Source organism: Cucumis melo, chromosome 12 (genome assembly GCF_025177605.1).
Source record: "Cucumis melo cultivar AY chromosome 12, USDA_Cmelo_AY_1.0, whole genome shotgun sequence".
Lineage (NCBI taxonomy): Eukaryota > Viridiplantae > Streptophyta > Magnoliopsida > Cucurbitales > Cucurbitaceae > Cucumis > Cucumis melo.
This window is the reverse complement of record NC_066868.1, coordinates 28,454,872-28,480,019: the sequence shown is the minus strand read 5'-3', so window position 1 is coordinate 28,480,019 and position 25,148 is coordinate 28,454,872. Positions and strand designations below refer to the sequence as shown.

General features: G+C 35.9%; 2 protein-coding genes and 1 long non-coding RNA gene across 7 annotated transcripts in view; all 3 read left to right on the top strand.

Moving 5' to 3' along the window:
- The first annotated feature begins 3,754 nt into the window (after positions 1 to 3,754).
- Positions 3,755 to 6,127, top strand: LOC103483330 (L-ascorbate oxidase homolog). The gene is made up of 3 exons (XM_008440314.3): positions 3,755 to 4,173; positions 4,284 to 5,393; positions 5,493 to 6,127. Exons 1-3 carry the CDS (start codon positions 3,923 to 3,925, stop codon positions 5,791 to 5,793), a joined length of 1,662 nt encoding a protein of 553 aa, XP_008438536.2. The 5' UTR covers positions 3,755 to 3,922; the 3' UTR covers positions 5,794 to 6,127.
- A 428-nt stretch (positions 6,128 to 6,555) lies between these two features.
- Positions 6,556 to 25,148, top strand: part of LOC103484140 (uncharacterized) — a 29,241-nt gene continuing 10,648 nt past the window's right edge. For 4 of the 5 annotated variants that reach the window (XR_001762154.2, XM_017043986.2, XM_008442271.3 and 1 more), the window contains exons 1-7: positions 6,557 to 7,019; positions 8,524 to 8,592; positions 16,066 to 16,161; positions 16,460 to 16,584; positions 19,472 to 19,667; positions 20,231 to 20,406; positions 24,820 to 24,949. Coding sequence is in view for 4 of the 5 variants with exons in the window: in XM_017043986.2 (XP_016899475.2) it covers positions 6,612 to 7,019; positions 8,524 to 8,592; positions 16,066 to 16,161; positions 16,460 to 16,584; positions 19,472 to 19,667; positions 20,231 to 20,406; positions 24,820 to 24,949 (1,200 nt within the window). In the remaining variant the exon portion in view is untranslated. Of the gene's footprint in view, positions 7,020 to 8,523; positions 8,593 to 16,065; positions 16,162 to 16,459; positions 16,585 to 19,471; positions 19,668 to 20,230; positions 20,407 to 24,819; positions 24,950 to 25,148 lie in introns of all 5 variants that reach the window. The other variant, XM_008443049.3, reaches the window with a different exon arrangement.
- Positions 16,656 to 19,239, top strand: LOC127144363 (uncharacterized). Its single transcript, XR_007816026.1, has 2 exons — positions 16,656 to 18,429; positions 18,547 to 19,239. It is a non-coding gene; the product is annotated as an uncharacterized LOC127144363 (long non-coding RNA).

The following is a 25,148-nucleotide window of genomic DNA, read 5'->3' as shown; positions in this document are numbered from 1 at the left end:
ACAAAAAGAAAAGTTAGGATATAAGAGTTTTAACATTGAAGTGTGGCATTGTAATTCAAGTTTATGATTAAATAACTGTTGTCATTGTTTGGAAAAATGATTATTAAATTAGATTGTGTGGTGAGATGGAGAACTAAGAGTGAGATTAGCCAGATGGACGAAGTTTTTATATAAAGGATGAGGTGATTTTCAATGGACATGAATGTAGGAAAAAAAGTTGCTATACAAATGAAATTGGAAAAAAGCAAAGGGATGACTATATGACACAAATAAAAAAAGTTAGAATACGAGAGTTTGGATTGAAGTATGGCATTGTACTAGAAATTTCAGATTGAAGAACTCTTGCCATTGTTTAGATGAGAATTGTCAACTTGGACTAAGTGTTGAGCTAATGGCCTTAAGAGTGAGATTAGCATTTGGATTAGTTTTTATTTGAGAGATGAGGTGATTTGTTATGGACATTAACGTAGGATAGAAAATTTTGCCAAATGAAATTGGAAAAAGGTCAATGGACAACTATAGACGACACAAAAGAAAAGATGATATGAGAGTTTTGGATTAAGATGTAGCATTAGACTACAAGTTTCAGATTGCACAACTCTTGCCATTGTTTAAATGAGGATTGTCAACTTGGATTAAATGTTGAGACAGTGACCTTAAGAGTAAGATTAGCATTTGGATTAAGTTTTATCTGAGTTTAGATGGAAGTGTGCCATTGAAGTTCAAGTCTTGGATGAAAAAACTCTTGAGCATTGTTTGGAGAAAGGATGGTCAAATTGGATGAAATGTTAAGATAGTGCACTAGGAGTGAGAGTTGTCGATTGAATTAAGTTTTTATTCGAAGGACGAGGTGATTTGCCGTGAACATTGATATAGGAAAAAATGTTTGGTTATACAAATAAAATTCGAAAAAGACCCAGGCAGGAATATAAACCCCACAAAAAGAAATGTTAGGATATAAGAGTTTTGAATTGAAGTATGGTATTGAACTTCAAGTCTAAGATTAAATAACTTTTGTTATTATTGGAATAGATGATTATCCAATTGGAGCAAGTGTTGAGATAGTGAAATAAGAGTGTAATTAGCCTATTGGATTAAGTTTTTATTTGAGGATGAGATGATTTATAACTGCACGGAAAGGAAAGTTAGGATATAAGAGTTTATGATGAAAGTGTGATATTGGACTGCAAGTTTTGAATTAAAGAACTCTTGCCGTTATTATCAAGAAATGATTATCAAATTGGATTAAGAGTTGAGATAGTGAACTACGAGAGAGAGAATAGCCAAATGGATGAAGTTTATATTAAAAGGATGAGGTGATTTTCAATGGACATGAATATAGGAAAAAAAAAGTTTGTCTATACAAATGAAATTGGAAAAAGGCAAATAAAAGACTATAGACGACACAAAAAAAAAGGATATGAGCGTTCTTGATTGAAGTGTGGCTTTAGAATACAAATTTCGGATTAAAGAACTCTTACTATTGATTCGACGAGTATTGTCAACTTGGATTAAATGTTGAGATAGTGACCTTAGGAGGAGATTAACATTTGGATTAAGTTTTTATTTGAAGGATGAGGTGATTTGGTGTGCACATCAATATAGGATAAAAAGTTTGGATTAAGCCCCCCGCGCACCAAACCCCTTGCCGCCCATTATTAGAGAACCAACCAAGCCAAATGGGCAATTTTGAGCTATTTATGATATTTTTGCCATTTTTTTTAGCAATGTTTGGATTTTTCCTAAGGTCAATAGGTTAATTTAGATTTAAATGGCATTATTTCAAGAGAAGAAGAAATTGGGCAAGTTTATGAGCCAAAAATCTAACTACGTTTTGTGTGACATATGCATACAAATTGATTTCCAAAGTTTATTTATGAACCTGAGTTCAAAGCTAAATATTTCTAAGCATGTTTGAGATTTCTGAATGATTATTCTTTATTAAGTAATAAATGATTTGGAAGCATGAGATTAAGTATAAATTCAAAATGAATGTTTAAAAGCAGGATTTATAGACTATTTCCAAGCATGACTTATGAGAAAGAGTTTAGAAAGAGATTCGTAAGCATGGGTTTATTTCAAACATTAGATCCAAAAGCTATGTTTCAACAATAGTTAGTTTTAATTATTATTTCTTAAAGAGATATGAGTTATTGGTTTTAAGAAGTTTTAATTTTTAAACCATATTCATTCTTTAAGTCAAATTATATATGGTCAATGTGCAAAGAGTATCGGGTGTATGGGGCTTTGCTAACCACATACCGAACTACTGTCGAGTTTAGGTAGGATAGTATCAATTTAACTTGCTATCTTGACCGAGTTCAGGCATGATAATATCATGATCGAGTTTATCAAGCATGGTAATATTGAGTTGTCAAACTAACAAGACCAAGCTTTCAGCTCATCCTCTCCAAATACTAAACCAATGTTTTGTATTTTTTACAACTTTTACATATAATGTTTCAACAAAATTCAAGAAGAAAAGTTAACCAAAAATATATGCTAAATTTAACGTGAGAGAGGATTGGTAAAACAAAAGAGGCGAGTTGGAGAGAACGATTGAAATGAAAGAAGAAGAAATATCTCACCGGCATGGGAATGGTTGATCGGTAGTGAAGTGGAGACGAGCAGACTTGGAAGGCAAACTACTAACAATTGGTTACGAAGGAGAGAGGATGTGAGATGATTGATCGGCGGTGAGTGGGAGAGATGATGACTGAAATTGAAAATCGGGTGGCGATGAGGGAGCAGTTCATAGTAGGATGGAAGAAGAGCAATCCTGACGAGCAAAACGAAAAGGGGCACTAATGAAAATTTGGGATTCGAGATCTTAATAATCTGGTCTTTCCCAATGTTGTGGTTGGCATCGGGAAAGACTACCATGGTGTCGGAAAAGACTCTCTATCCCGAAGTCATTTAAAAGAGTGTCGGCATAGCCCTTTATGTCAACACCAAACTAGTAAGGCGTTGAGATTGCCCCTGTAAGCCGACCCATGGTTTTTTGCGGAGTTAATACCCTATGTTGATGCTATTGGCGTGCAAAACCCCTTTTTGCGGAGTTAATATTGGCATGCAAAACCCCTTTTTCTTATAGCGACCAAACATTGAAACATAAAATACAAGTATGATTTGACTGAATCCCTTATTTTCAAATTTCTGATTTTGGATTCTTTGTAAAATGGTTCTTATTTGTTTTGCTGAATCCGGACTTTTCAAAATTTGAAACTTAGAATGAATGTGTAAAGTTCAGATTTTCCAAAATGAGAGAGTAGTGGATTTTGCTACTACATTTCTTTATTTTTTTCATTCTTCATTTTTCTCATCCGTTCTTTTCTTTTCTTTTCTTTTTTAAAAATGTCATCTGCCAATACAATCAGAATTCAGAGCTAACTTATAGTAAAAGAAGTTTAAATGGAGTTTATTCTTTTGTCCAATATTGTATACAGATCAACAAGAATCGCATGGACGGAAAGCTTACATTTATAAAATACACTACCAAAAACCAAATGTTATAAATCACTCGTAACTTATCCCCTTTGAAGAATAAAATAATTTGCCATTTTAAGGCAAGACCCAGTATAGTAAAATATATACTTTGTATGGGTTTTTGGACTCAGTATATTATGGAGAGTCAACCCTCTAAATTAAGTAACTTTTTGGTTGGAGTTTGAGAGGGATGTGGCTATTATTTTTAGGGGAATATGCAAGGCAATAAAAGGTAAGAGAAAAACTAGCAGTTTGAATGGTTGAGAAGTTGGCCCTAAACGTATATATAAACGAAGGAATCGATGGGTTGGCCATTGGGGAACGGATAACAACCCATCTTGTTGAATTATTGGGGAGATTTTGCGGGTAAAAACCTGCTCGAGGAAAAAGAGCAGTGACTTAAAAAAAATATCAAAGAGAAGGGGGAGGGATACATATGGCTAGGTTGACGTTTACCTTGTTGCTATGCCTGCTCTTAGTTGCAGCAATGCCAACCGTTAGGGGTGAAGATCCTTATTTCTTCTTCACGTGGAATGTCACCTATGGCACCATCTCTCCCTTGGGTGTTCCACAGCAAGGCATTCTCATCAACGGTCAATTTCCCGGACCTAATATCAACTCCACAACAAACAATAACCTAGTCATCAATGTCTTCAATAATCTCGATGAACCCTTCCTTCTACATTGGTATAGTAATTATATTAATTATATTTACATCTACATGCACGTAATTATAAATATATTTATTCTTCGTTAATGGCTTGATAAAAAGTACAAGTTAAATATTGGGATTGCAGGAGCGGTATTCAGCATAGAAAGAACTCGTGGCAGGATGGACTACTTGGAACCAATTGCCCAATCCCACCAGGCACAAACTTTACCTATCATTTCCAAGTTAAGGATCAAATCGGAAGCTTCTTCTACTACCCATCAACTGCCATGCACAGAGCTGGAGGAGCCTTCGGCGGCCTTCGAGTGAACAGTCGTTTACTCATTCCTGTTCCTTATGTCGATCCTGAAGATGATTACACAGTGCTTATTGGTGACTGGTACACCAAAAGCTATTCCACTCTTAAGAAGTTCTTGGACAGTGGTCGCTCCATTGCTAGACCCGATGGGGTCCTAATTAACGGAAAGATTGCAAAGGGTGATGGAACTGATGAGCCACTCTTCACCATGAATCCTGGAAAGACTTACAAGTACCGAATATGCAACGTTGGACTAAAGACATCTCTTAACTTTAGGATCCAAGGCCACACCATGAAGTTGGTAGAGATGGAAGGCTCCCATACTGTCCAAAATGTTTACCAATCACTTGATGTCCATGTGGGACAATGTTTTTCCGTGCTAGTCACAGCCGACCAAGACCCTAGAGACTATTATATGGTTGCATCTAGTCGATTCACTAAGAACATTCTTGTTGGTAAAGGAATTGTTCGATACACCAACGGAAAGGCCCCTGCTTCTCCTGAAATTCCTGAGGCACCAAGGGGTTGGGCTTGGTCTCTCAATCAATTTCGTACCTTTCGTTGGAACCTTACTGCCAATGCTGCTAGGCCCAATCCTCAAGGCTCATATCACTATGGTTCTATCAACATTACTCGCACCATCAAGATAGTCAATTCTGCCACTAACGTTGATGGTAAGTTGAGATATGCCATCAATGGAGTCTCTCATATTGACCCTGAAACTCCATTGAAGCTTGCAGAATATTTCGAAGTTGCTGATAAGGTCTTCAAGTATGATACAATTTCTGATGAAGGATCGGCAAAAACCGCAAACACTGTGACTATTGCTCCTAATGTTGTTAATGCAACTTTTCGCAACTTTGTAGAGATTATATTTGAGAACCATGAGAAGAGCCTCCAGTCATGGCACTTAGATGGCTACTCCTTCTTTGCTGTTGCGTAAGTATCAATGACCATAAATAATTAAAACATACAAAAAATATGTATATATATATACATTCTACACATTAATGAATTATTTTTCTATATTTCACACAGCATTGAGCCTGGGAGATGGTCTCCAGAGAAGCGAAAGAATTACAATCTTCTAGACGCTGTGAGCAGGCATACAATCCAAGTTTTTCCTAAATCATGGGGAGCTATTCTTCTTACTTTAGACAATGCTGGAATGTGGAACTTGAGGTCTGAGTTGACAGAAAATCGTTACTTGGGACAACAGCTGTACTTCAGTGTTCAATCACCAGCTCGCTCCCTTAGAGACGAATACAACATCCCAGATAACGCTTTGCTTTGCGGTTTGGTCAAAGACATGTCATTGCCCCAGCCATATACAATCTGAGAGACCGTTATTGATAGACACCCCTCCCCACTTAATTGAGAGACTATGATATTTATAAGGTCGATCATGAATCTCCCAAAATGTTGCTACGATTCAAATTCATGAAAGCCTCCTGTTTGGAAAACCCTCGAAAGATCCCTAAATAGGAAGTATGTTATACTCCTATATTGCAATCAAGGAAAACCTAATAACAAACGGACTATTTTTTTCCCTCCAAAGGGACCACTAGGGCGAGCTGCAAAAAATAGTAGTCTTTGGACTCATTACACCAAATTGCTTTCTTGCATATAAAGATCTTTTTCTCCATAATTTTAAAGGAGAAATTTTAATTAAATAGATCGCATAATTATGTTTTATATTATAAATTTATAATACTGAAACTTCTTTACTTCTTCCTTCGCTGAGTTGCAAGTTAATTAAATGCATCGAGTTTTTTCACATTCTTAATTATTAAAGGGTAATTATAATGGATAACAATTTTTAGAATAATTATTAATTATGTAGCAATATTTTTAAAAAATTACAAATATAGCAAAATTTATCGGTGATAGACTTCTATCATTGATAAACTCTCATGGTTTATCGGTGATAGACCAACATTTGCTATATGGTCTATTAGTGATATACTCCTATCATCGATAGATTTGGCTGCTTTTTCCGTTTTACTTTTTTATATTAAAAAAGATACTAGAAAAAAACAAAATATCAAAACTATTTAATAAAATCCATCTCTGGTTTAAAATCCTAATTTTGCAAATTTCATTTTCCCCGTTTTAGTTGCTCCATTTGTCTGTCTGTCGAACCGAAATTCATCCCTAATGCCCTTTTCCTCTTTGACTATATTTGGGAATTTCCCCGCCTCCATGAAGTCATACACTCAGCCACGAGCAATAATGCCACCCAATGGTATTTGCAGTCCCTGCAATGCGAACCTTAACCTAACACCTAAATTTCGACTACTTTCTCTATCTGCAATTCCAAACATGTTACATTTTCCAAATCAACCTAATCTCTACTTCGGTTCCAGCTCAAACTATTCCGGATTTTCCCGCTTGTTTGGTCCACTAAGGAGGAGGGATTTTCAAACCAGAAGTCGCTTAACATTTGTAAATTGTGGTGCAGGAGCAACAAGGGCCGCCGCTACTGATCACTATTCGACGTTGAATGTTAGCCGGAATGCAACATTGCAGGATATAAAAAACTCCTATAAGAAACTCGCTCGTAAGGTATTTTCCGTTTTGTTTTCTGCTATTAGTATTTTCTTGATTTTTACGGGGCTTCTTGGTCCCCAGTAAAGCGAATTAGAGGGTTTAAAATCGAATGGAACTGCACTGTGGGCGGGGTAATGAGAAACTAGAGACTTGAAAGATATTTGAATTTTCAGATGCTACACGTGTATTCCAAACCTGAAACTCAGAAAAATCTCAACAGAGGCAGCACTATGTTACAATATACTGAAATAACAAGCCAAATGTCTACAACCAGTCAAGAATATAAGCAAGGATGATAAAAACAATAAGAACACCAAACTTAGTTCCATCGAGAAGGCTGGAAACCTCTCCTAATAAATCCTACAGCAGCTTTCACAGAAAACGAAACCTAAAAACATCAATCCCTAAACATTCCATATAAATACCCACCACAGCAGTGGCCCTCAAGTGTTACTTCCTCTCTCCTCAGCTCCTCATTTGCTGTATTCTGTGTTATTCCCCTTTTTGCCCCTTCTCTTGTATGTGTATAATATCGGGGTCTAACATTACCGCTCGGCTTGAAACTCACCTTGTCCTCGAGGTGAAATGAGGGAAATTGCTGACATCTCCTCCCAAGTCGTTTAGCTGTCTGGCATCCTCATCCACTTGACAAGCCACTCGTTTGTGGCCATTTCTCTATTCCATCTAATCCCTAGAACTGCCTCTCGCTTCAGCTGCAATTCAAATTCTAAAGTCAACATGGGGGGAAATGTTGGACCTTTTGAGTTTGACCGAATTTCAACTTCAGCTGGGATACATGAAAAACCTCATGGATACATGCTTTCTTGGTAATTCCAAGCGATATGCCACTTCTCCAAATTTTTCCATGATTATGTAGGGTCCATAAAACTTAGGAGAAAGCTTCTCACTTCTCTTTTTTGCTAAGGATCTTTGTCGATAGGGCCTTAATTTCAATTACACTTCATCACCTACTTGAAAGGTCATCTCCCTTCAGTGTAGATCCGCTTGCTTTTTTATCCGATTTTGAGCCAAAACAAAATTATCCTTTAGCGCTTTAACTATCAACTCCCTCTTCTTAAACAATTGATTAGTACTATAATTTGTTGTCTTTCTTTAATCATAAGAGACGATAGGGGGTGGGGATCTCCCATAAACAGTTTGGAATGGGGTTGTCTTCGAAGAGGCATGGAATGTGGTGTTGTACCAAAGTTTAGCCCATGGAATAGGCATGGAATGGGGTTGTCTTCGAAAAGGCCTCCTTCAACCTCTTTCTTCTAACAAAGCATTTTGGAAATGGTTTAAAAAGGGTTGGAAGATGCCTTTTTTCATTATATTGATGTAAAGTTTGTTTTCTTTTAAAAAAACTTTGTCTTCTTCATCTTTGGTAAAGGTATACAAGTTAAAGTTACTCTGTCCTTTTTCAAATGGGAATCTCGTTTTCTGCCTCATGGTATCGGCCCATGAGCATCTACTTTGTATTTAATTATCCCCCCAACCCCTTTTATTTTTATTCGAACAGTACCATCCAGATGTGAACAAGGAACCTGGATCTGAAGACAGGTTCAAAGAGATAAGTGCTGCCTATGAGGTGAGAATCAAGACTCTCATTTGAGCATCAATACCTTGTGTAATTGTGTATATCTATATCTAATCTTTTTAATCATTTTATGGATTTTCTAATTGATTTCTCATCTTTCAACTTGTTTGTCGAGTTACTTCTTGATGTTTAAGAGGTTGATATGTAGTTTTTCTTTTAAATGGAGACAAGCCTCTTTATTAATAATGGAAAATGAGACTAATGCTCAATGTACAAGAGAATTATACTAAGAGCAAAAAGAAAAAACAAAAACTACAAAACAAACTGCCCAAAGATGATCTCAGCCAATACAAGGAAAAAAGACCAAAACAAAACAATCACAAAGAACAAGCGAAAAAGGTGAAATCGAAAGAAATATGAAGCTAAAACAGAACCAAAATGAAGAGATCTAAATACAAAGCATAACGAAATAACTCTCTCGAAAGGAAACATTCGAATCTAGAGACTAGCAAGAAAAGCATCCAACTATCTCAAAGCTATCATGCCAAAGTAGTCCAAAACCGAGAAGAGGCCTGAAAAAAACTTTCCAAATATCAACATCAGCAAAAGGTTGTACTTCCTTTTGCAACACCTCAACACCCCATGTTGAAACTTCAGAGACAAAGATTAATGTTCCAAATGAAAATACATCCCCCATGTGTGCAGAAGTATAAAAGTATTCACCAAAATAATTCTTCCATAAGCCACTCTAAGAGATTTCATCACCTTTTTCAACCATAACACGATTCATGATGAACAAGATAATCTCAAAGAATAGGATTTGAGAAATATTAGGCAGCCAAAGTTTCTGCAACGAAGACTTCCAAAGATGAGTTGCACGAAACATTAACATTCTCTCCAACTTCTCTTTCTGCTTTCTCTTACTATATTGGAATAAAATTGGGGGACTAACAACATGGAGGGCTGAACTGCTAATTTAAGCCAAAGTAATTCCACAATCATTGACTATTGGCAACAAATATTTTGGCAGATCCATGGGAACTTTATTTGGAGAGAAGCCTTCATCATTAAACAGAGCATTAATATCCACCCCTTCAATTTCCGAGTCTAATTTAAGGTCAAATGCGCTGAAAGCACCAGCTGATTCTTTACTACTAACACTGAATGGAGAAGAAATATCAAGTTGGTTCTTGAAAGAATAATCTGCTTTGCAGGGGGAGCCTCATAGAATAGAAGCCTTTGTGTTAGTGATGGTGGATTTAGAAAAATTGAAAAGTTCAGAAGTAGAATCTGCATTTACTGACCTAATGAAGCATTAACGGGCCTGAACTTTAGAGCTGTATACTTCCAGCAGATCTCGGTTTTTATCGGAAATGGAGTGCTTGATGGGATGAATCCAAAGAGAGTCTAAAGGGGAAACTTTAAGGTCACAAACCCCATTTAATTCTGATTTTAGTAGGGCAGTCCAAACATTGTTGAAGGAGGTTTGCTTGTAGATATAATGTTTGAGAATTTTTGGAGATTGAGAGGATTTACTTCCTTTGGCACATATGAAACGATTGGAAATTCCATAATCTAGAAAAAGATGGGCCCATGCACTAATGAAATTTGAATTTTTCGTTTCTGAGGCCATCTGAAATGTTTTTTGCATTAAAAAGTGTTAGAGCTATCAACAGAAACTTTTGGACAAAATTCATAATTACTCTTATTGGAAATAAAGTGGGCCATTTTTTCATTAATCCTCTCACTTGATGACTCATAAACGACTCTTTGGCTACTAGAATTTCAAAAGTTGGATTAATAGAAGTGGACCCCACTGCCTTTTTGCAACAGCTGTTAGTCTTGGTTTCGGCAAAATTCAAATTAGGAGCCTGTTCAGTTGCCGGTGTAATTAATTCCCCTTCAAACTGAATGTCGGCCACTGTCTTCTTATCCAACGTCAATGGGATGGCCAAAAATTTCTTAAGAATTTCAAATGAATTTCTACCTCGGGGAAGAACTGCAAACACTGATTTCGGGCTGAGGGGAAGGAAGAAGGATCAATATCTTCATCAAGCAAAACATCTCTAACTCTTCAACAATCAATATAGTTTTTAAATTCATCCCATAAGGAAGGAACTTTGGAGGGACCGGTAGGATTTAGGAATTCAAAATCTCTAAAATGAAGGTAGATATTTTCCCTTTTTAGGTTAGTAATTTCAATCGTGGACGGCACAAAACCACATAATTTCTTCTTAACTTGAATCTGGGCTTCACTAATGTTGGTTAAGTTCAAAGTTTCAGAGGCTATATCCGTGAGACCTCCAAAGTGATCCCCAATAACCTCAAAGGTACTTCTACACCAGTAATCCAAATGGAGGATTTTAATCTTGAGCCAACTGCCATAGTCTTTTTGAACTAGTGGCCGACTGTGTTTGAGGTTATCCCACCTTACAATTTGAGATGAAAGTTCCCCCACGTCTGCCATTTACCTTCCTCACGGATGAAGTCTAATATTGATCCTTGGTCAATGCTAATGAGGGCATTCTCATCACAAAGACGATTTATAACAATTTTCGTTTGGAAAGACTTCCAACCTCTTACGGATCAATCGTCTGAGACAAATAATTTTGATATAATTCATAGATTTTCAAAATTGACCTTCACAACTTCATGGTTCTTAATCAACTGATGCTTTTGTTTTGGAGGGGAAGAATGGTTGGGCACTCGAAGCTTCCTGTTTTGACTAGGAATCTGACCGATTTCCTTGGATTTGGACCTTGGAGTAGGGGAGTTAGAAAGACTAGATTTTGTCATTTCAACATAACTTAATTTTCCTCTCATTTTCGAAGAAGGGATCTTGGAGATATTATCAGAATGCCATCTATCAAAATCCAATTTTTCGACAAATTTTGTCCAACATCATACAAAATAACTTCCAACCTTGCAGATATTTTCCTAAGCACACTTTAATATTGAAAAGACCCCCTGAATATGGCCAATGATCGCAACTTAGAATCCATCCAGACTTAGCTTGAAACTTCGAAATTCTCAATCTTCCTCTGTCGATGTCCTCGAATTTCCTAAAATGGCTGTCCACCGGAATTTTGAGTAAATCGGCTATTACTGACTGGGTCCATCTAAGTTGGCTATCAGAAAGAAAGATGCTTCTGTCGGCTTCTACATCTTCGATAAAGCAAACATCTTCCTTTCCAATTGCAATAGTGTGACTGATCGATTTTGCAACTAACAACCTCCGTGTTGTGCTTTAAGAATTAACGGAGAGATATGCTGAGAAACCCCCTGCTGGAGAGGGGAGGAGAGAGGAGAGAGGAGAGAGGAGAGAGGGGAGAGAACTTATTTACGCATATTTTTTTTAGTTAGTCTTTTAAAAGCTGTGGTTGATGTGTAGTTTCTCATTTCTGGAATATAGCAAATAGATATTTTGTTGTTGTTTTAAAAAAATTAATGATTAAAATGTTAAAAGGAAATTAGGGTTTATGGCTTATTATCTTTTTGAATCGGAAACAAGTCTCTTTATTAATGATCATAAATGAGACTAAAGCTCAAAGTACAAGAGTATTATACTAAGAGCAAAAATAACTAAGAGAGAATACTATCAAAGACAAAAAAAAAAAGAAAAAAAATGTACTTAGGCAACATAGAAATGATGGCAACCTAAAAACGAATTCCAATAGAAAATTAACGAGCTGAACAAAGCCACTTGAAGACAATGCATCCGTAGAAAGCTAAATACAAAGCTAAATACAAAGCAAAACTTAAAATCTCTCTCAAAAGGAGCCCATTCAAATGTAAAATCTTGCACGCCCAAAGCTTGAGGATGAAAGGAGGAAGAAAAACGCCAAGAAGATGCTACCAGCTACTTCAAAACTATCTTGCCAATGCAATCCAATACTCAGAGGACCTCGAAGAAGTCTTCCAAACCACAGAATCTGTTCCCAAAAGAAATCCCCAGTAGTTACTCCCCTTTGGCAAACCAAAAAACACAGACCAAACACAAAAACCAACATTGAGCAAGCTACTTCAATCAGTGAAGCCAAGACTCTCAACCTTGATGAAATTGCTGAAGACCTCCTAGTTATTGCTTCCTAATGTTTCCATTTGAGTTTTATTTTTGGTCTAGTTTTGGAACTGTTAAGTTTTCATTTTATTTTGTTTAAGCTTTTCTTTTGCCTTGTTTGGGGATTACTTTGTTTTAGTTAGAAGTCTCAATGTAATCTTTGATGTATTCTTGGAAATGATGAGGGGCTATGGAGGTGCTAACCTAGTTGAGATGTTTGGGTGCATCTCCTAATTCTTTTTTGGTTTCTTTATATTTGTTCAATGTATAATTCTCTTGTACCTTGAGTTTTAATTAATAACGAAGCTGATCTCCTTTTCAAAAATAGAAAAAATGTCAGCGGAAACAGAGAATATTTCAAAAAATCTCTCCCTGCTCCTTGTTTTTGCACTTGTGATCATGAGAATATTTTTTGTTGCAGCGGAAACAGAGACCTTTCTCCTTCCTGGCTTGAAATTCGGCCTCACTTAATCTCTTCGATGTTCCTTCCTTCTTAGTTTCCCCAATCGGATTCGACTTCAGCGTGATTGTTCTCATCGGGAATGTAGTATTTCCTTTATCGCTTATTGAATTATTAGGTTTTGAAATAGAAGAAGGGTAAAAAGGGTATTTACCTCCACTGTAGCCTTTGAGACTTGCTTCATTTCGAATTTTCTCCCGATTTTCCGTTAATTGGGCTAATAACATCATTTCGGCCAAGCCGGTCGGCCTACAAAATTCAACTTCGGCCTTGATCCACGGAAAAAGCCCACCCATAAAAGTCTCTTCGATCACCCGATCTGGCAAGTCCGATACCGGCGCCATTAATCTATCGAATTTGTTCTGATATTCTTCCACGCTCGATTCTTGCTGGATCCTTAAGAACTGCAAGTAGATTGATCCTTCCCTTGATGATCGGAATCGTACAAGTAATCGTTCCTTTAAATTTGCCCAATCCTTGAATTTATCCCGCTCTTCTTGCGCTCTATACCAATTTAGGGCTGGTCCTTCGAAGCTGATTGTTGCTATGGTCATTTTCTCAGAATCGGTCAACCTATGAATTTGGAAATAGCGATCTGCACGAAATAGCCACGCATCTGGATCTTCACCGTTGAACACGGGCATCTCAACCTTTTTGAATTTACTTCGATCATTGTTTTTTTCTTCTCCATTCTTTTCGTTCTCATTTCCTTCATCAATCAATTCTGTCACTTTTGTTTTCGCTTTACTCGTCGATTCCTCTGATTCACGTGTTGTTGATTGTCCTTTCATCATGCTTTCGATATATTGCAAAATTAGTTGCTGTTGATTCTGTTCATTCTGTGAATCATCTTTTCTAAGTGTTCTGTAATTTTTGCTTCCAGCATCGGTATTCTCTGTAATTCAGTCTGGATGTTGATGATTTCTTGCTCGATGGCTTCGAATCTCTCTTCAGCTTTCTTTGCCATTTTCCTTTTTTTGCCCAGGGTTGAACAGCTCTGATACCAATGTGATGGAACACCACTGGTATTCAATTACACTTTATTGATATCAAATCTCAATTACAAGAAGTAATCCTCTCTTTCTCGGTTATTCTATCTTTCAAGAATTAACACAAGACTTTCTTCATAAGATTTTCTCTATCTATTCACTGGGGTTCTATGGCTATTTATAATGCACTTATTCAACTACTTCTTCAACAGATTTCCTACTTACTTTGCTAACTGATCATAACAGTTTTCTGTTAACAGTTTTGCTAACAAACTTAATTGTCTTTCTTTCTTTTACTGTATGTTTGGATGATAGGGGGTCTATCACAATTCAAGTACAAATCCTGAATAGAGTAGTTAGTAAACTCCTCTAATGTTCTTGAAGGCCGTCAAATCCTTAGAACTCAAGGACACATATGTACAACCTATAGAACAGATCCTGTTCAAGTAAGGTCGTAAAGGCCGTCAAATCCTAGACCCTATCCTAATAGAAAATGAAGAAATGGAGGAGAGAGGACTTATCTTTGGAGTCATTTCGTACTTCATCGCTGATGGATTCTTCTTCATGGTCTTAGTCTTATTGCCCAAAGGATTGTATTTTTGTATTTTTGGCTTTACATGTATCACTATCATATGCTGTAAAGGCATTGACAGGTCTATTCTTAGTATATTGGGAAGTTCTAAGGAGTGAAATAAATCTTTTTGCACAATATTGGGAACTTCCAACGGTTCAAAATCTCCAAAATTATGAAAAAAATTATCTCTGGTTCCACTCTTCAATTCTATAGTTGTCGGTAGAAATCCACACAGACTTTTCCAAACTCTAATTCTTGCTTCAGACTTCAGAGCACTTAATGAGATTAAGAGTTTCTAAAGCTATGTTTTCCAATCGTCCAAAGTAAGCCCCGATAACTTCAAATATATCTCTTCGGCATAGGTTGAGAGGGAGGTTTTTGATTGATAACCATCCTCTAAACCCTTCAAGAGATGGTCTGCTGTCTTTGGCTGCATTCCATTATTCAAATAAGAGATGATATTTCCCGTAATTAAACAATTTGTCTAGTGAATAAATCATATCTTCTAACTTCCCTTGGGTAACTTTAATAATGGCTTTGTTTGCCAATAATGGGTTGATATTGATTTTAACCTGGAACAAATCTTCTAGGAATGTTGAGATGTCCTTCCATTCGTCCAAAAGGAATAATCTTGTTAAAACCCACAGGTTATTGAAATCTTCCTCTAGGATATCATCACTTTTCGGCAGCAAGTATCTCTACTCGATCGTTTTCACAGTCTCTCTAGAAGATTGACTTAGATTTTTGGATTTATTCAATGAAGGGACTTGTTTCTGTTTGAAAAAAAACTAGTAGCTGGCTGCCACGTGTTTGCACTCAATTGGCATGTTTCATAATCTTATTGGTCCACGTGCCCACATGTCACCATGTCATATGTCATGAAATCAATTTTGACTGCTAGAAGTGCCACGTCAGCGTGTTAACCATTGACCATCCACACGTCATGTTTTGAGCTCTACCCAATAAACTTTTCAAAACACTCAAATTGCTAGTGAATAAAAGCAGATTTTTTTTTATCATCAAAGTATTAATTAATTAATTAAAATTTATTTATTTGAGATCAAAGATTATATCAATTACAGTTTTGTTTCCCTTGGAAAAAAGGCCAAAATACAGGAGGGCTGAGAATGGATGAAGGCTTGGATAGGAGAAAAGGAAAGGAGTGGAAATGAGAGAGGAGAGTGCATACCTCTGTTTTCTCGTTCTTGTGTTCTTTTTTCAAGTCATTTGCTGATTTTCTTGCTCACTTGTAATTGTTAGTTTTGTTGTGCTTTATGGTTTTCTTTCACTCCTATGTGAAATTAGAAATGATTTAGATTAATCTCTTTTCATTAATTCAATTCAAAGTGTTTTCTCTTCTTTAAAATAAAAAAGAAAAAGAAAAGAAAAATAATGATCCTGCATTTCTTTGCATTCATGTGATAATGGAGTAGTTGTGTAGGTTCTATCAGATGATGAGAAAAGATATTTATATGATGAACTCAGCGAGGCAGGTGTGCAGGGAGACTATGGTGTAATGAGTCGTGATTCACAAGGGGTAAGATTATTGCTAGCATTTAGCTGACTGGCATTTGCGTCATTCGTGAAATTATATATGAGCTATTTTCTAATATAGCAAAATGAACCAAATTTTTTACAAAACACAGCAAAATATCACAGTCTATCTATGAATGGACCACGATAGATCATGATAGACATAGATAGTAGTTTATCTTGGTCCATTATAGATAGGTAGTGATATTTTGTTGTATTTGTAAATATTTTCAGAAGTTTTGTCGTTAATAATAATTTACCAAATTATATACATATATAAATTGTTTATGGAATTCTTTTAGGTTGATCCCTTTGAAATTTTTGATGCATTCTTTGGAGGATCAGATGGACTTTTTAGAGAAAGAGATGGAATTGGAGGCATCAATTTAAATCAGAGGAGTGAAAAAATTCAAAGTCTTGATATTCAGTAAGAGATCTATTTTATTTGATTATATTTTTTATTTTTATTTTTTTGTTTATTAAAAAATAAAAAGAAAATATCTTTTTTAATCACCGGAGATTCACTACTATACTAAGTTATTTGTGTGTATATATATATTTTAAAGGAGATAAGCTTCTTTATTAAATAGAACTCAAAGTATAAGAGAATTATATAACGAGGAAAAATAAAGAAATAAAAAATGGGGTCAAGAGGCGCACGTGGACATCTCAACTAGGTTGACATCTCCTTAGCGCCCCATCATATCCAATAGTATATCAAATATTACATAGAAACCCCTATTAAGACAGAGTAAAATCCAAATAAGGCAAAAGCAAGGTGAAAGCTAAAGAACAACAAGGACTAAAAAGGTTCAAAACAAGACCAAAAATAAAACACCAATGGAGAACAGAAGAAAGTAAAAATAGGAGGTCTTCCGCGAAAAATTTCAACTACACTTTTTTTGTTTGACTTTATCCACATAACTTAGATTGCTTTCCATAATAGTGGGAATGTGCTTCAAATGACTTTTTTGATATGTTTCTCCCTAGAACATAAATTGTCCAGCATATTTAGAAAGAATCTCCATCCCTGTTTGTTTACCCCTAAGCACACCCTTATATTAGAATGCCCTCCTGATGAAAGCCAAAAGTCACATCTTAATACCCATCCACTCTGTTTTAAATTTTGAATCTTTCGATCTACCTCTATCCACTTCACCTAGCTTTTGAAAGAACTTCTCCTCTGGCCCTCTTAATAATTCTGGGACTGCCTTCAACAACCATTCTAGATGAAATCTGGAGATTGACAAGATTCTACAAGCTTCCACATCTTCAACATGAATCTGATTTCCCTCAGTATAGTAATGAGACTCAAGGACTTTGCAGCTAACTACCTCCATATTTGGATGAAAGAGCCGGCAGCCGGAAGGAAAGAGGATATAGGGAGGAGGGAGGATGGAGGAGAGGGGAAAGAGAACTTACCTTCAGTATGATTTTTTAGGTTCCTGGCTTCGACATTTGGTGATTCTAATTCGTCACGGTTTTTGTTTGAAGCAGTTTAATATTTTTCTATCTCCTTGAACAGCCCTTTTAGTTTCAAGTAGGGGGAATTTTGCCACATGCTGAGAATCCTGGTTCCTAGTCACTCTAAGCCATTCAAGATTGAATGGGATCGATCTGATTCCATCACATTTGGAGTAAAGTGAGGAATAAAATCCCAGCACCAAAACTTCAATTTCTCGAAAGGATTTTTTGGAGATCATATTTCTATTCTGCCAATTTCTACATTTAGTCAATTGAAAAACAAATTAATCCTATTCCAATTCCTCTGTTTTAAGAGGATTGAAAAGTAAACCAATCTTTTTCCAATTCCTATTCTTAGAGAATTGAACAGCAAGCTAATCTTATTCTTAATTGATCAAAGAAACTAATTCTAGCTTTAATTGGGTTATGATGTTTTGGTGTTAAAGGGGTGTCAACCTAGTTGAGATGTCTAAGTGCACCTTCTGATCCTCCCCCTCTTATTGCTCTCTAGGCTTTATTATTATGCTCATTATATAACTCTCTTGTATTTTGAGTTGTTATTAATAAAGAAGTTTGTCTCCATTTCAAAAAAAAAAAAAAAAACTAATTCTAATCCTATTCCACCAAGGAAACATCTTTTTGTTTTTTGTTTTTATTTATTTATTTATTTTTGTAAAGGAAACAAAAGTTTCTTTGATGAAATGAAAAGAGTTTATGCTTATCCTAATGGTTTAGCTTTTAGCTTAAATTACAGATGTATTCCTATTCCCAAAAGAGTTTAATGCTTAAAGGACATAAATTCCAGAGGGTAAGAAAAATAACACCCACAACATTTATGGAGAAAATTAATCAATTATATTTTTATCCTAACCATAATCAATTAAGGAAACTAATTATATGCTTCATAAATTTGCAATAATTCAAGAAACTAGAAGAGACTGGCTTCAATAAAGCATTCATAAAAAGCATCTAGAGCTCCAAAGATGTTGGTGGGACTTTTGTTGGAAGCTTTAAGGAGTTTCACGGGCATTCTTACAATGTGGGATGAAGGATTTTTCAGACTGACATTACTAAAGCAGATTTCTCATTGAAAGTTAAGTGTTTGAATATTTGCAAAAAGCAATGCGAAGGGTCCAAAACTTAGGAATATTTAGTAATTCCTCTGGACTGGAGTAATGCGGTGAAGGCAGTGCTGGCAGGCTATTGTTTTTCCAGACTTAAGACAGCTCGCTTTATTTTCTTCTCTTTGGTCCTCCCTTTCAATGGCTTTTGCTGTTTATTCCAGTAAAGAAAATAACTTAAATTGGTGTTGTTTCCTCTCCATGGAATTCAGACCATGGCTATGGACGTCTCTTTAGCCTATTATTATGCTCTATGCAATTGTGTTCTAAGCTTGTACTTTGTTTGCTTAGTTTCTGAGTTGTTTTTGGTTGAAAGTTCTTAAAGGTTTGCTTTATATTGTATTGTGTCTAAGATCTTTAAGTTTCTTTGGAAGTGGAGATATTGTTAGTGCAAAGGGGGTGTCAACCTAGTTGACATGTCTGGGCACCCCGCTGATCCATAGTTACTTTCATTTCCTTTTTGTTTTTTACTTACTTTGAGCATTAGTCTCATTTCATTATCCTAATGAAGAGGCTTGTTTTTTGTTAAAAAAAATTAAAGATTTGACCAAGAGACCCTAATTTACTCTAATCCTACTACATTATGATCATTTATCTAAGCTTGCTCTTATCATGGTTTCACTTGAACTGAGTTTGTGTATTCTTTCATATTTGTTAGTGTAAATTAGATGATGTGTGCTTACAAAATAGTCTGACTTGTACATTCCTTTTCTTCTCTTAACCTTACAGTTATGCCTTGCACCTAAGCTTTGAAGAATCAGTTTTTGGAGGAGAGCAGGCCATTCAATTTTCCTTTTTTGAGACATGTGGAAAATGTGATGGTACGGGTGCTAAATCAAATAGTTGCATAAAATTGTGTGCTAACTGTCATGGAAGAGGAGGAGTGGTCAAAACTCAGAAAACACCATTTGGAATGATGTCACAGGTAGTTTTTTTTCTTCCTTATTTTGGAAAAGGAAATTTGATTTTCATTCAATTAATGAAATGGGACAAAGTCTCAAAGTACATAAAGATAATACAACAAGTAATCTATTCTAAGAATCAAAAAATACTTGGTCAGGGTATGTTAAATCTTTTATACATATTATTACCAATTGATGTGAGGGAAGGTAATGAAAAACTGATTTGCGATTGTAACACCAGTACTTTTTACAATCTTACTTGAACAGGATATGTTCTGTAGGTTGTACATCTGTGTCCTTGAGTTTTAAGGAGACAAAGACGTAAGTCTGGTGGATGAACCACTGAAAAATACTAGTACCTTTTTTTAAACGAAACAAAATTTTCATTGATATAATGAAAAAAGTCTAATGCTCAAACTTTTCAAGTGTAACAATAGAACTCAATAATGTACTTTAATTTCTCAATTGCTTTCTTACAAATTTCACGTGTTCAAATGAATTTTGGTTTTTAGAAAAAAGTCGTATGAAAAATTCAACTCTTAGTCTCGTGGATTTACCTTAAGCTCATTGCTCTGTGACATCTTAGGTGTCCATATGTTCTGAATGTGGCGGTGATGGTAAGAAAATAACAGAGTTATGTCGAAGCTGTGGTGGCAGTGGTCAACTGCAATCAATTAAAAAAATGAACTTAGTAATACCCCCAGGTGTCAGCGATGGAGCCACGATGAAAATTCAAAGAGAGGGTAGTTATGATAAGAAAAGGTTTAGCTATCCCTTCCTTTCTTATCCTTTTTATAGATTACAAATTTGAAGCTGCTGTTTGGTTTGGACAAGTAATGATAACAATCTAATAATCACTTTATTCTTATAGCAATGGTAAAAGAGTGGCAGCAATTGCAAGGATGATATTATTCTCATCATTGTAATTTTTCATTCTATTTATGAAACACTCAAAGTGAGCTTTTGTAACTATTAGATACTTTCTTTGAAACAAAAACAAGCTCCTTCATTGATGTAATGGGTGAGACTAATGATCAAATTACAAAGTAATGAAACAAGGAAACAAATAGCCCAAGAACCTAAGAAGAAAGCTAAAAAACCCACGAGGTGGGAAAACTAAAAGATGATTGGCTGAAAATGCTTTTGCTATTTTGAAAACCTTTATGAAGAAAAGCCTTCAACCTAGTGCAAGTATACTATCTACATATAGTAAAGAAGATGGAAGTTTTCCAAGTCATCTCTTAAGGGAATGGTCTTCCAACAATTTTTTTTTTTGAAACTAAAATGAGAATTTTCATTGATATAATGAAAAGCTTGTACATAGTAGGTAGAATCATTAGAGGCACTTGGGAAGTTTGGGGCGACGACCTTGATTGGCCGGAAAATGGCCTAGTCCTTGACCCTTTGTCAAAAAAGATCTGTTTCAGACGGCAAAATTCAAAACAGTGTATAGCTGCCGGCTATATAATGTTTTAAAAAATTATTCTTTTCTTTTTAACCCTTCAGATTCCCTCCAACATAACATCTCAACAGCCCTTTTAGGAAACGACACATGTATGGTAGGCCCCACAAAATTTATTACTTAGACAAATCATGGCTTCTGGTATACTAACGGGAATGAGGAGGAAATAGAGTCTCTTCCTTCTCATGGTGTTTTCAACTTTCCCCCATCCCTCGTTCTATGCTCTCAGCCGAACTCATCAGTTTCATCCAAGAAGAAAAGTTCCTCCACAAAGAAAGCCACTCTCTTATAGATCAGAAAAATCTCTCAGCAATTCAAGACCTTGATCAAAGGGAAAACTTCTTGCCGCAATACTTGGACGGTCCTGGCTAATTCCGACTTATTGGAAGAAAGCTATGTGAAGATTCAAATTCCAGGTTTTGCTTGTACCAGGTTAGTCTCGCCTCCCTCATCTAGTACTGTTTTTTTCAATCCTCCTCCAAGCTCTCTCGCTCAATCTCTAATTTTGTGCGAGGTACTTCTTGCCTCACAAAAGCGAAGAGCCTGGAAGACGAAATACTGGAAGTAGAATCAATCGCCAGTGAAGAAATTGAAACAATAGAGGAAGAGGAGCTTCAAACAGAGACAGAGAAATTAGAGGATATTGATTCTCTCGGTCCAAACATTACTAAGCGCTTTTCCTCCCTTGAGAGAGCGTTTGTGTAAGTCAGCAAGCATCAATCCCCTCAAGAGTTGGTTTCGTTCTTAGCAGCCTATGAAATTGAATTGATCTAAGGAAGAAGTAGTTAGGATGAAGACTTGTGAAGAAAGTAAATCCAGACATAGTGATACAAATCAAGAAATTGAATCAAAAGAAGAAGTTGAAGAGATGCAATACTTGGAAGTTGAAAAGTTATTTGGACAACCCAAAAGTCCTAAAATTAAATGTTTAAGGAATTATGTGTTTATTTAATGTAATGTACTTTTATTTATTATAGTAGTTGAAAGGGCATAAAATTAAATGATGTGATTTTTCATTTGATATTTTAATTAGTATAAATAAGGTTGTAATTTTCACATATAAATAATAAGATTTGGGATCAATGAAATCTGAAAATTTCTAAAATGTAGAATTTTGTTCTTGTGTGTTCTTGTGATAGAATGCACGAATATTTGAAGCATTCAAGTGAGAATTGATCTGTCTTGCTTATGGAGTGCTTTGAAGATCGAGGGTTGATGGGAGTTTCTAACTTTGTCCAATCCTTGGTTTCTTAGATCACCAAGTAACTTGAAGCTGACCTATTTTAGGGGTTGAAATCAAATCGATTTTAGGGCTGTTGGGGTTGCATTCTTTGAGTTTTGTTGTTTAACATGGTTCTTAGATCTAATGCCTAGGGGTTTCATATCACATAGTTATGATCTAAGAAGCACCGACACTCCTAAGATGGCAAAGTATCGATGTCGGACACGTTTCTGACACTGACACGCCTCTACACGTCTCTGACACGCCAGTTGGTTTGTCCATTTTTTATTCAAATTTCGAGCATGGCTCCGACACAGTCAAGACAAGGCCCAGACATGCCTGGAGAAAAAAACCTGAATAAACAGCCCATTATCCCATATGGCCCGATGACAATAATTATTAGGTTTCCTTTTTTTTTTTTTTTTTTAATTATTAGGTTTCTAAGTTTCTTCACATTCACACTCTCTTCTCCGATTCTCCCCACTAGACCACGAACCATCTCTTCCCTAATCCTCGCCAGTCTTTGTCGCCGCCCATCTCTCTCGCCGATCGCGTTGATGTTTTTAATTACTCTACTAAAACTTGTTATGTTTTATGGCTCTAGACTTATTATTTTGATGTTTTTAATTTGAATCCTTGTTATGTAATATGCTTATATGCATATGCTTATATGCATGTCATGTACTTAACTTTTTTTACTAAAAAATCGATGTGTCCCCGACATGTTGTGTCCTACATTTTTTAAAAATGGTGTGTCGTTGTGACGAGTGTCGGTATCTGTGCTTCCTAAGTTATGATTCAGGAGACCAAAAGAGAAGAGATTGATAGCCGCATTATAAAGGCATTATAGGATCGTAGTTTTCACATTTTGGGAGGAGAATATCAATATTAAAACATTTGTGCTTATTCAACCCTTTTAGTGATATCTTTTCAAATCTTGCTTTAGATTTGATGTTAAAAATCTATTCATTGGATTAGTCTTGATCAAGCTAATCTGTGAGTTGTAATAGAATCTAAGAGTGACCATCATAGATTCTAGGTTTGATCTAAGTTAGCTTTCTTTATAAGTTTTTGCAAGGATCCTAGAAGGACCTCTAGCTTTGCATCTAACAACATAGTGGGTGCTTATCAGGAGGCTTCTTGATTATGTGGGATGAAAGCAAGGTGTTGATTATTGAAGTCCTGAAAATAGGTTAGTCTCTTTCAATAAAGTGCAGTACAATTAATAGAAAAATTTGCTAGATTTCAAACATTTACGGCCCAACACTTTATCAAGAAAGAAATCATATTTGGTCAAAGTTGTCTTCTCTTTCAGACCTCTGTACTAGAGCTTGGTGTATGGGAAGGGATTTCAACATCACTCAAAATACACAAGAACGTTTTCCAGTAGGCAGAATGACAAGGGGAATGAGAAAGTTCATTACAGAATCAAAGCTGCTAGAAATTCCTTTATCTAACGGGAAGTTCACATGGTCAAGAGAAGGAAGGTCAGTCTCACGCTCTTTGCTGGACAGATTCTTAATATCTGCTGATTTGGGACGAAGCCTTTACTGACACCAGGGTTTCTCGACAAGAAAGACTCACTTCTGATCACTTCCCCATCATGTTAGAAGCTGGTGCATTCGAATGGGGCCCCTCTCCTTTTTGGTTTTGCAACAGTTGGTTGCTTGATAAACAGTGCTGCCAACTTATAACGAATTCCTTGACCTCCAAAAACCATCAAGGTTGGGCTGCCTTTTTCATCTCTTCAAAGCTTAGAAATATAAAGAGCATTCTGAAATCATGCACGCGAAAAGTTGAACCTTTTAGCAAAATGGGATTTGGTCAAATCACATAAAGATGGAGGTCTCAGTTTGGGTAAGCTGAAGCAAAAGAATCTGACATTATTGTCTAAGTGGGGATTGCGCTTTTTAGTTGAACAAAATTCACTATGGTGTCAAGTGATTAGAAGCATCCATGGGAGCAGTACTTTCAATTGGCATACAAGTGGAAGAAAATTTGTGAGCCTTAGAAGCCCTTGGATTAGCATTTCAAGAACAATGGCGTAAAACAGATGCATTTGACCTCTTCAATTTAGGTGATGGCAGTGGAATCCTTTTTTGGAAACACCCTTGGATGGAAAGAATTTTGTTCTGTTTGCTCTGAGTGTAATTCTCTTGTATTTTTAGCATTGGTCTTATTTCACGAATGAATGAAGAGGCTCGTTTCTGTTTAAAAAAATTATCATTTTAGACTTTTTTTCTTTTAATTGTTTTCTCCTCAATGTTACTAAAGTTTGTGATATCATATAGCTTTCAATTTCATTAATCATACTAACCTTTTAAATTAGAAAATCTTGATACCCAATTCTAACTTTGACCCTACTAACTTGAAATATATAAAATAGTCTTTGATTATACATTTGTTCAAAGGTTATATTTTTATGAGATCAGTTTCTTGATGTTTTCTTTTTTCTTTTTTTTTTTTTTCTGGGACATTCTTTCTTTGGCAGGGGAATGACCGGTGACCTTTATATCATGCTTCATATAGGTGAAAAGCATGGAATTTGGAGAGATGGTATTCATCTATACTCCAACATTAGCATTGACTATACAGAGGCAATATTAGGTACCGTTGTGAAGGTAAGTTAAATATGTTGATTGGACACAAAAAAAAGAGTATGGTTCGAATTGTATTGTTTGAATTTGGCAAAAATTGTATTTTGCTTTTAGATGTATGGTTTGAATTGTATTCGCATAGGTTTGGTTTTTCTTTTTGATCAAAGTTGGGATGTCATGAGAGTGCTATGGGGATGTCGACCTAGTTGAGATGTCTGATGCA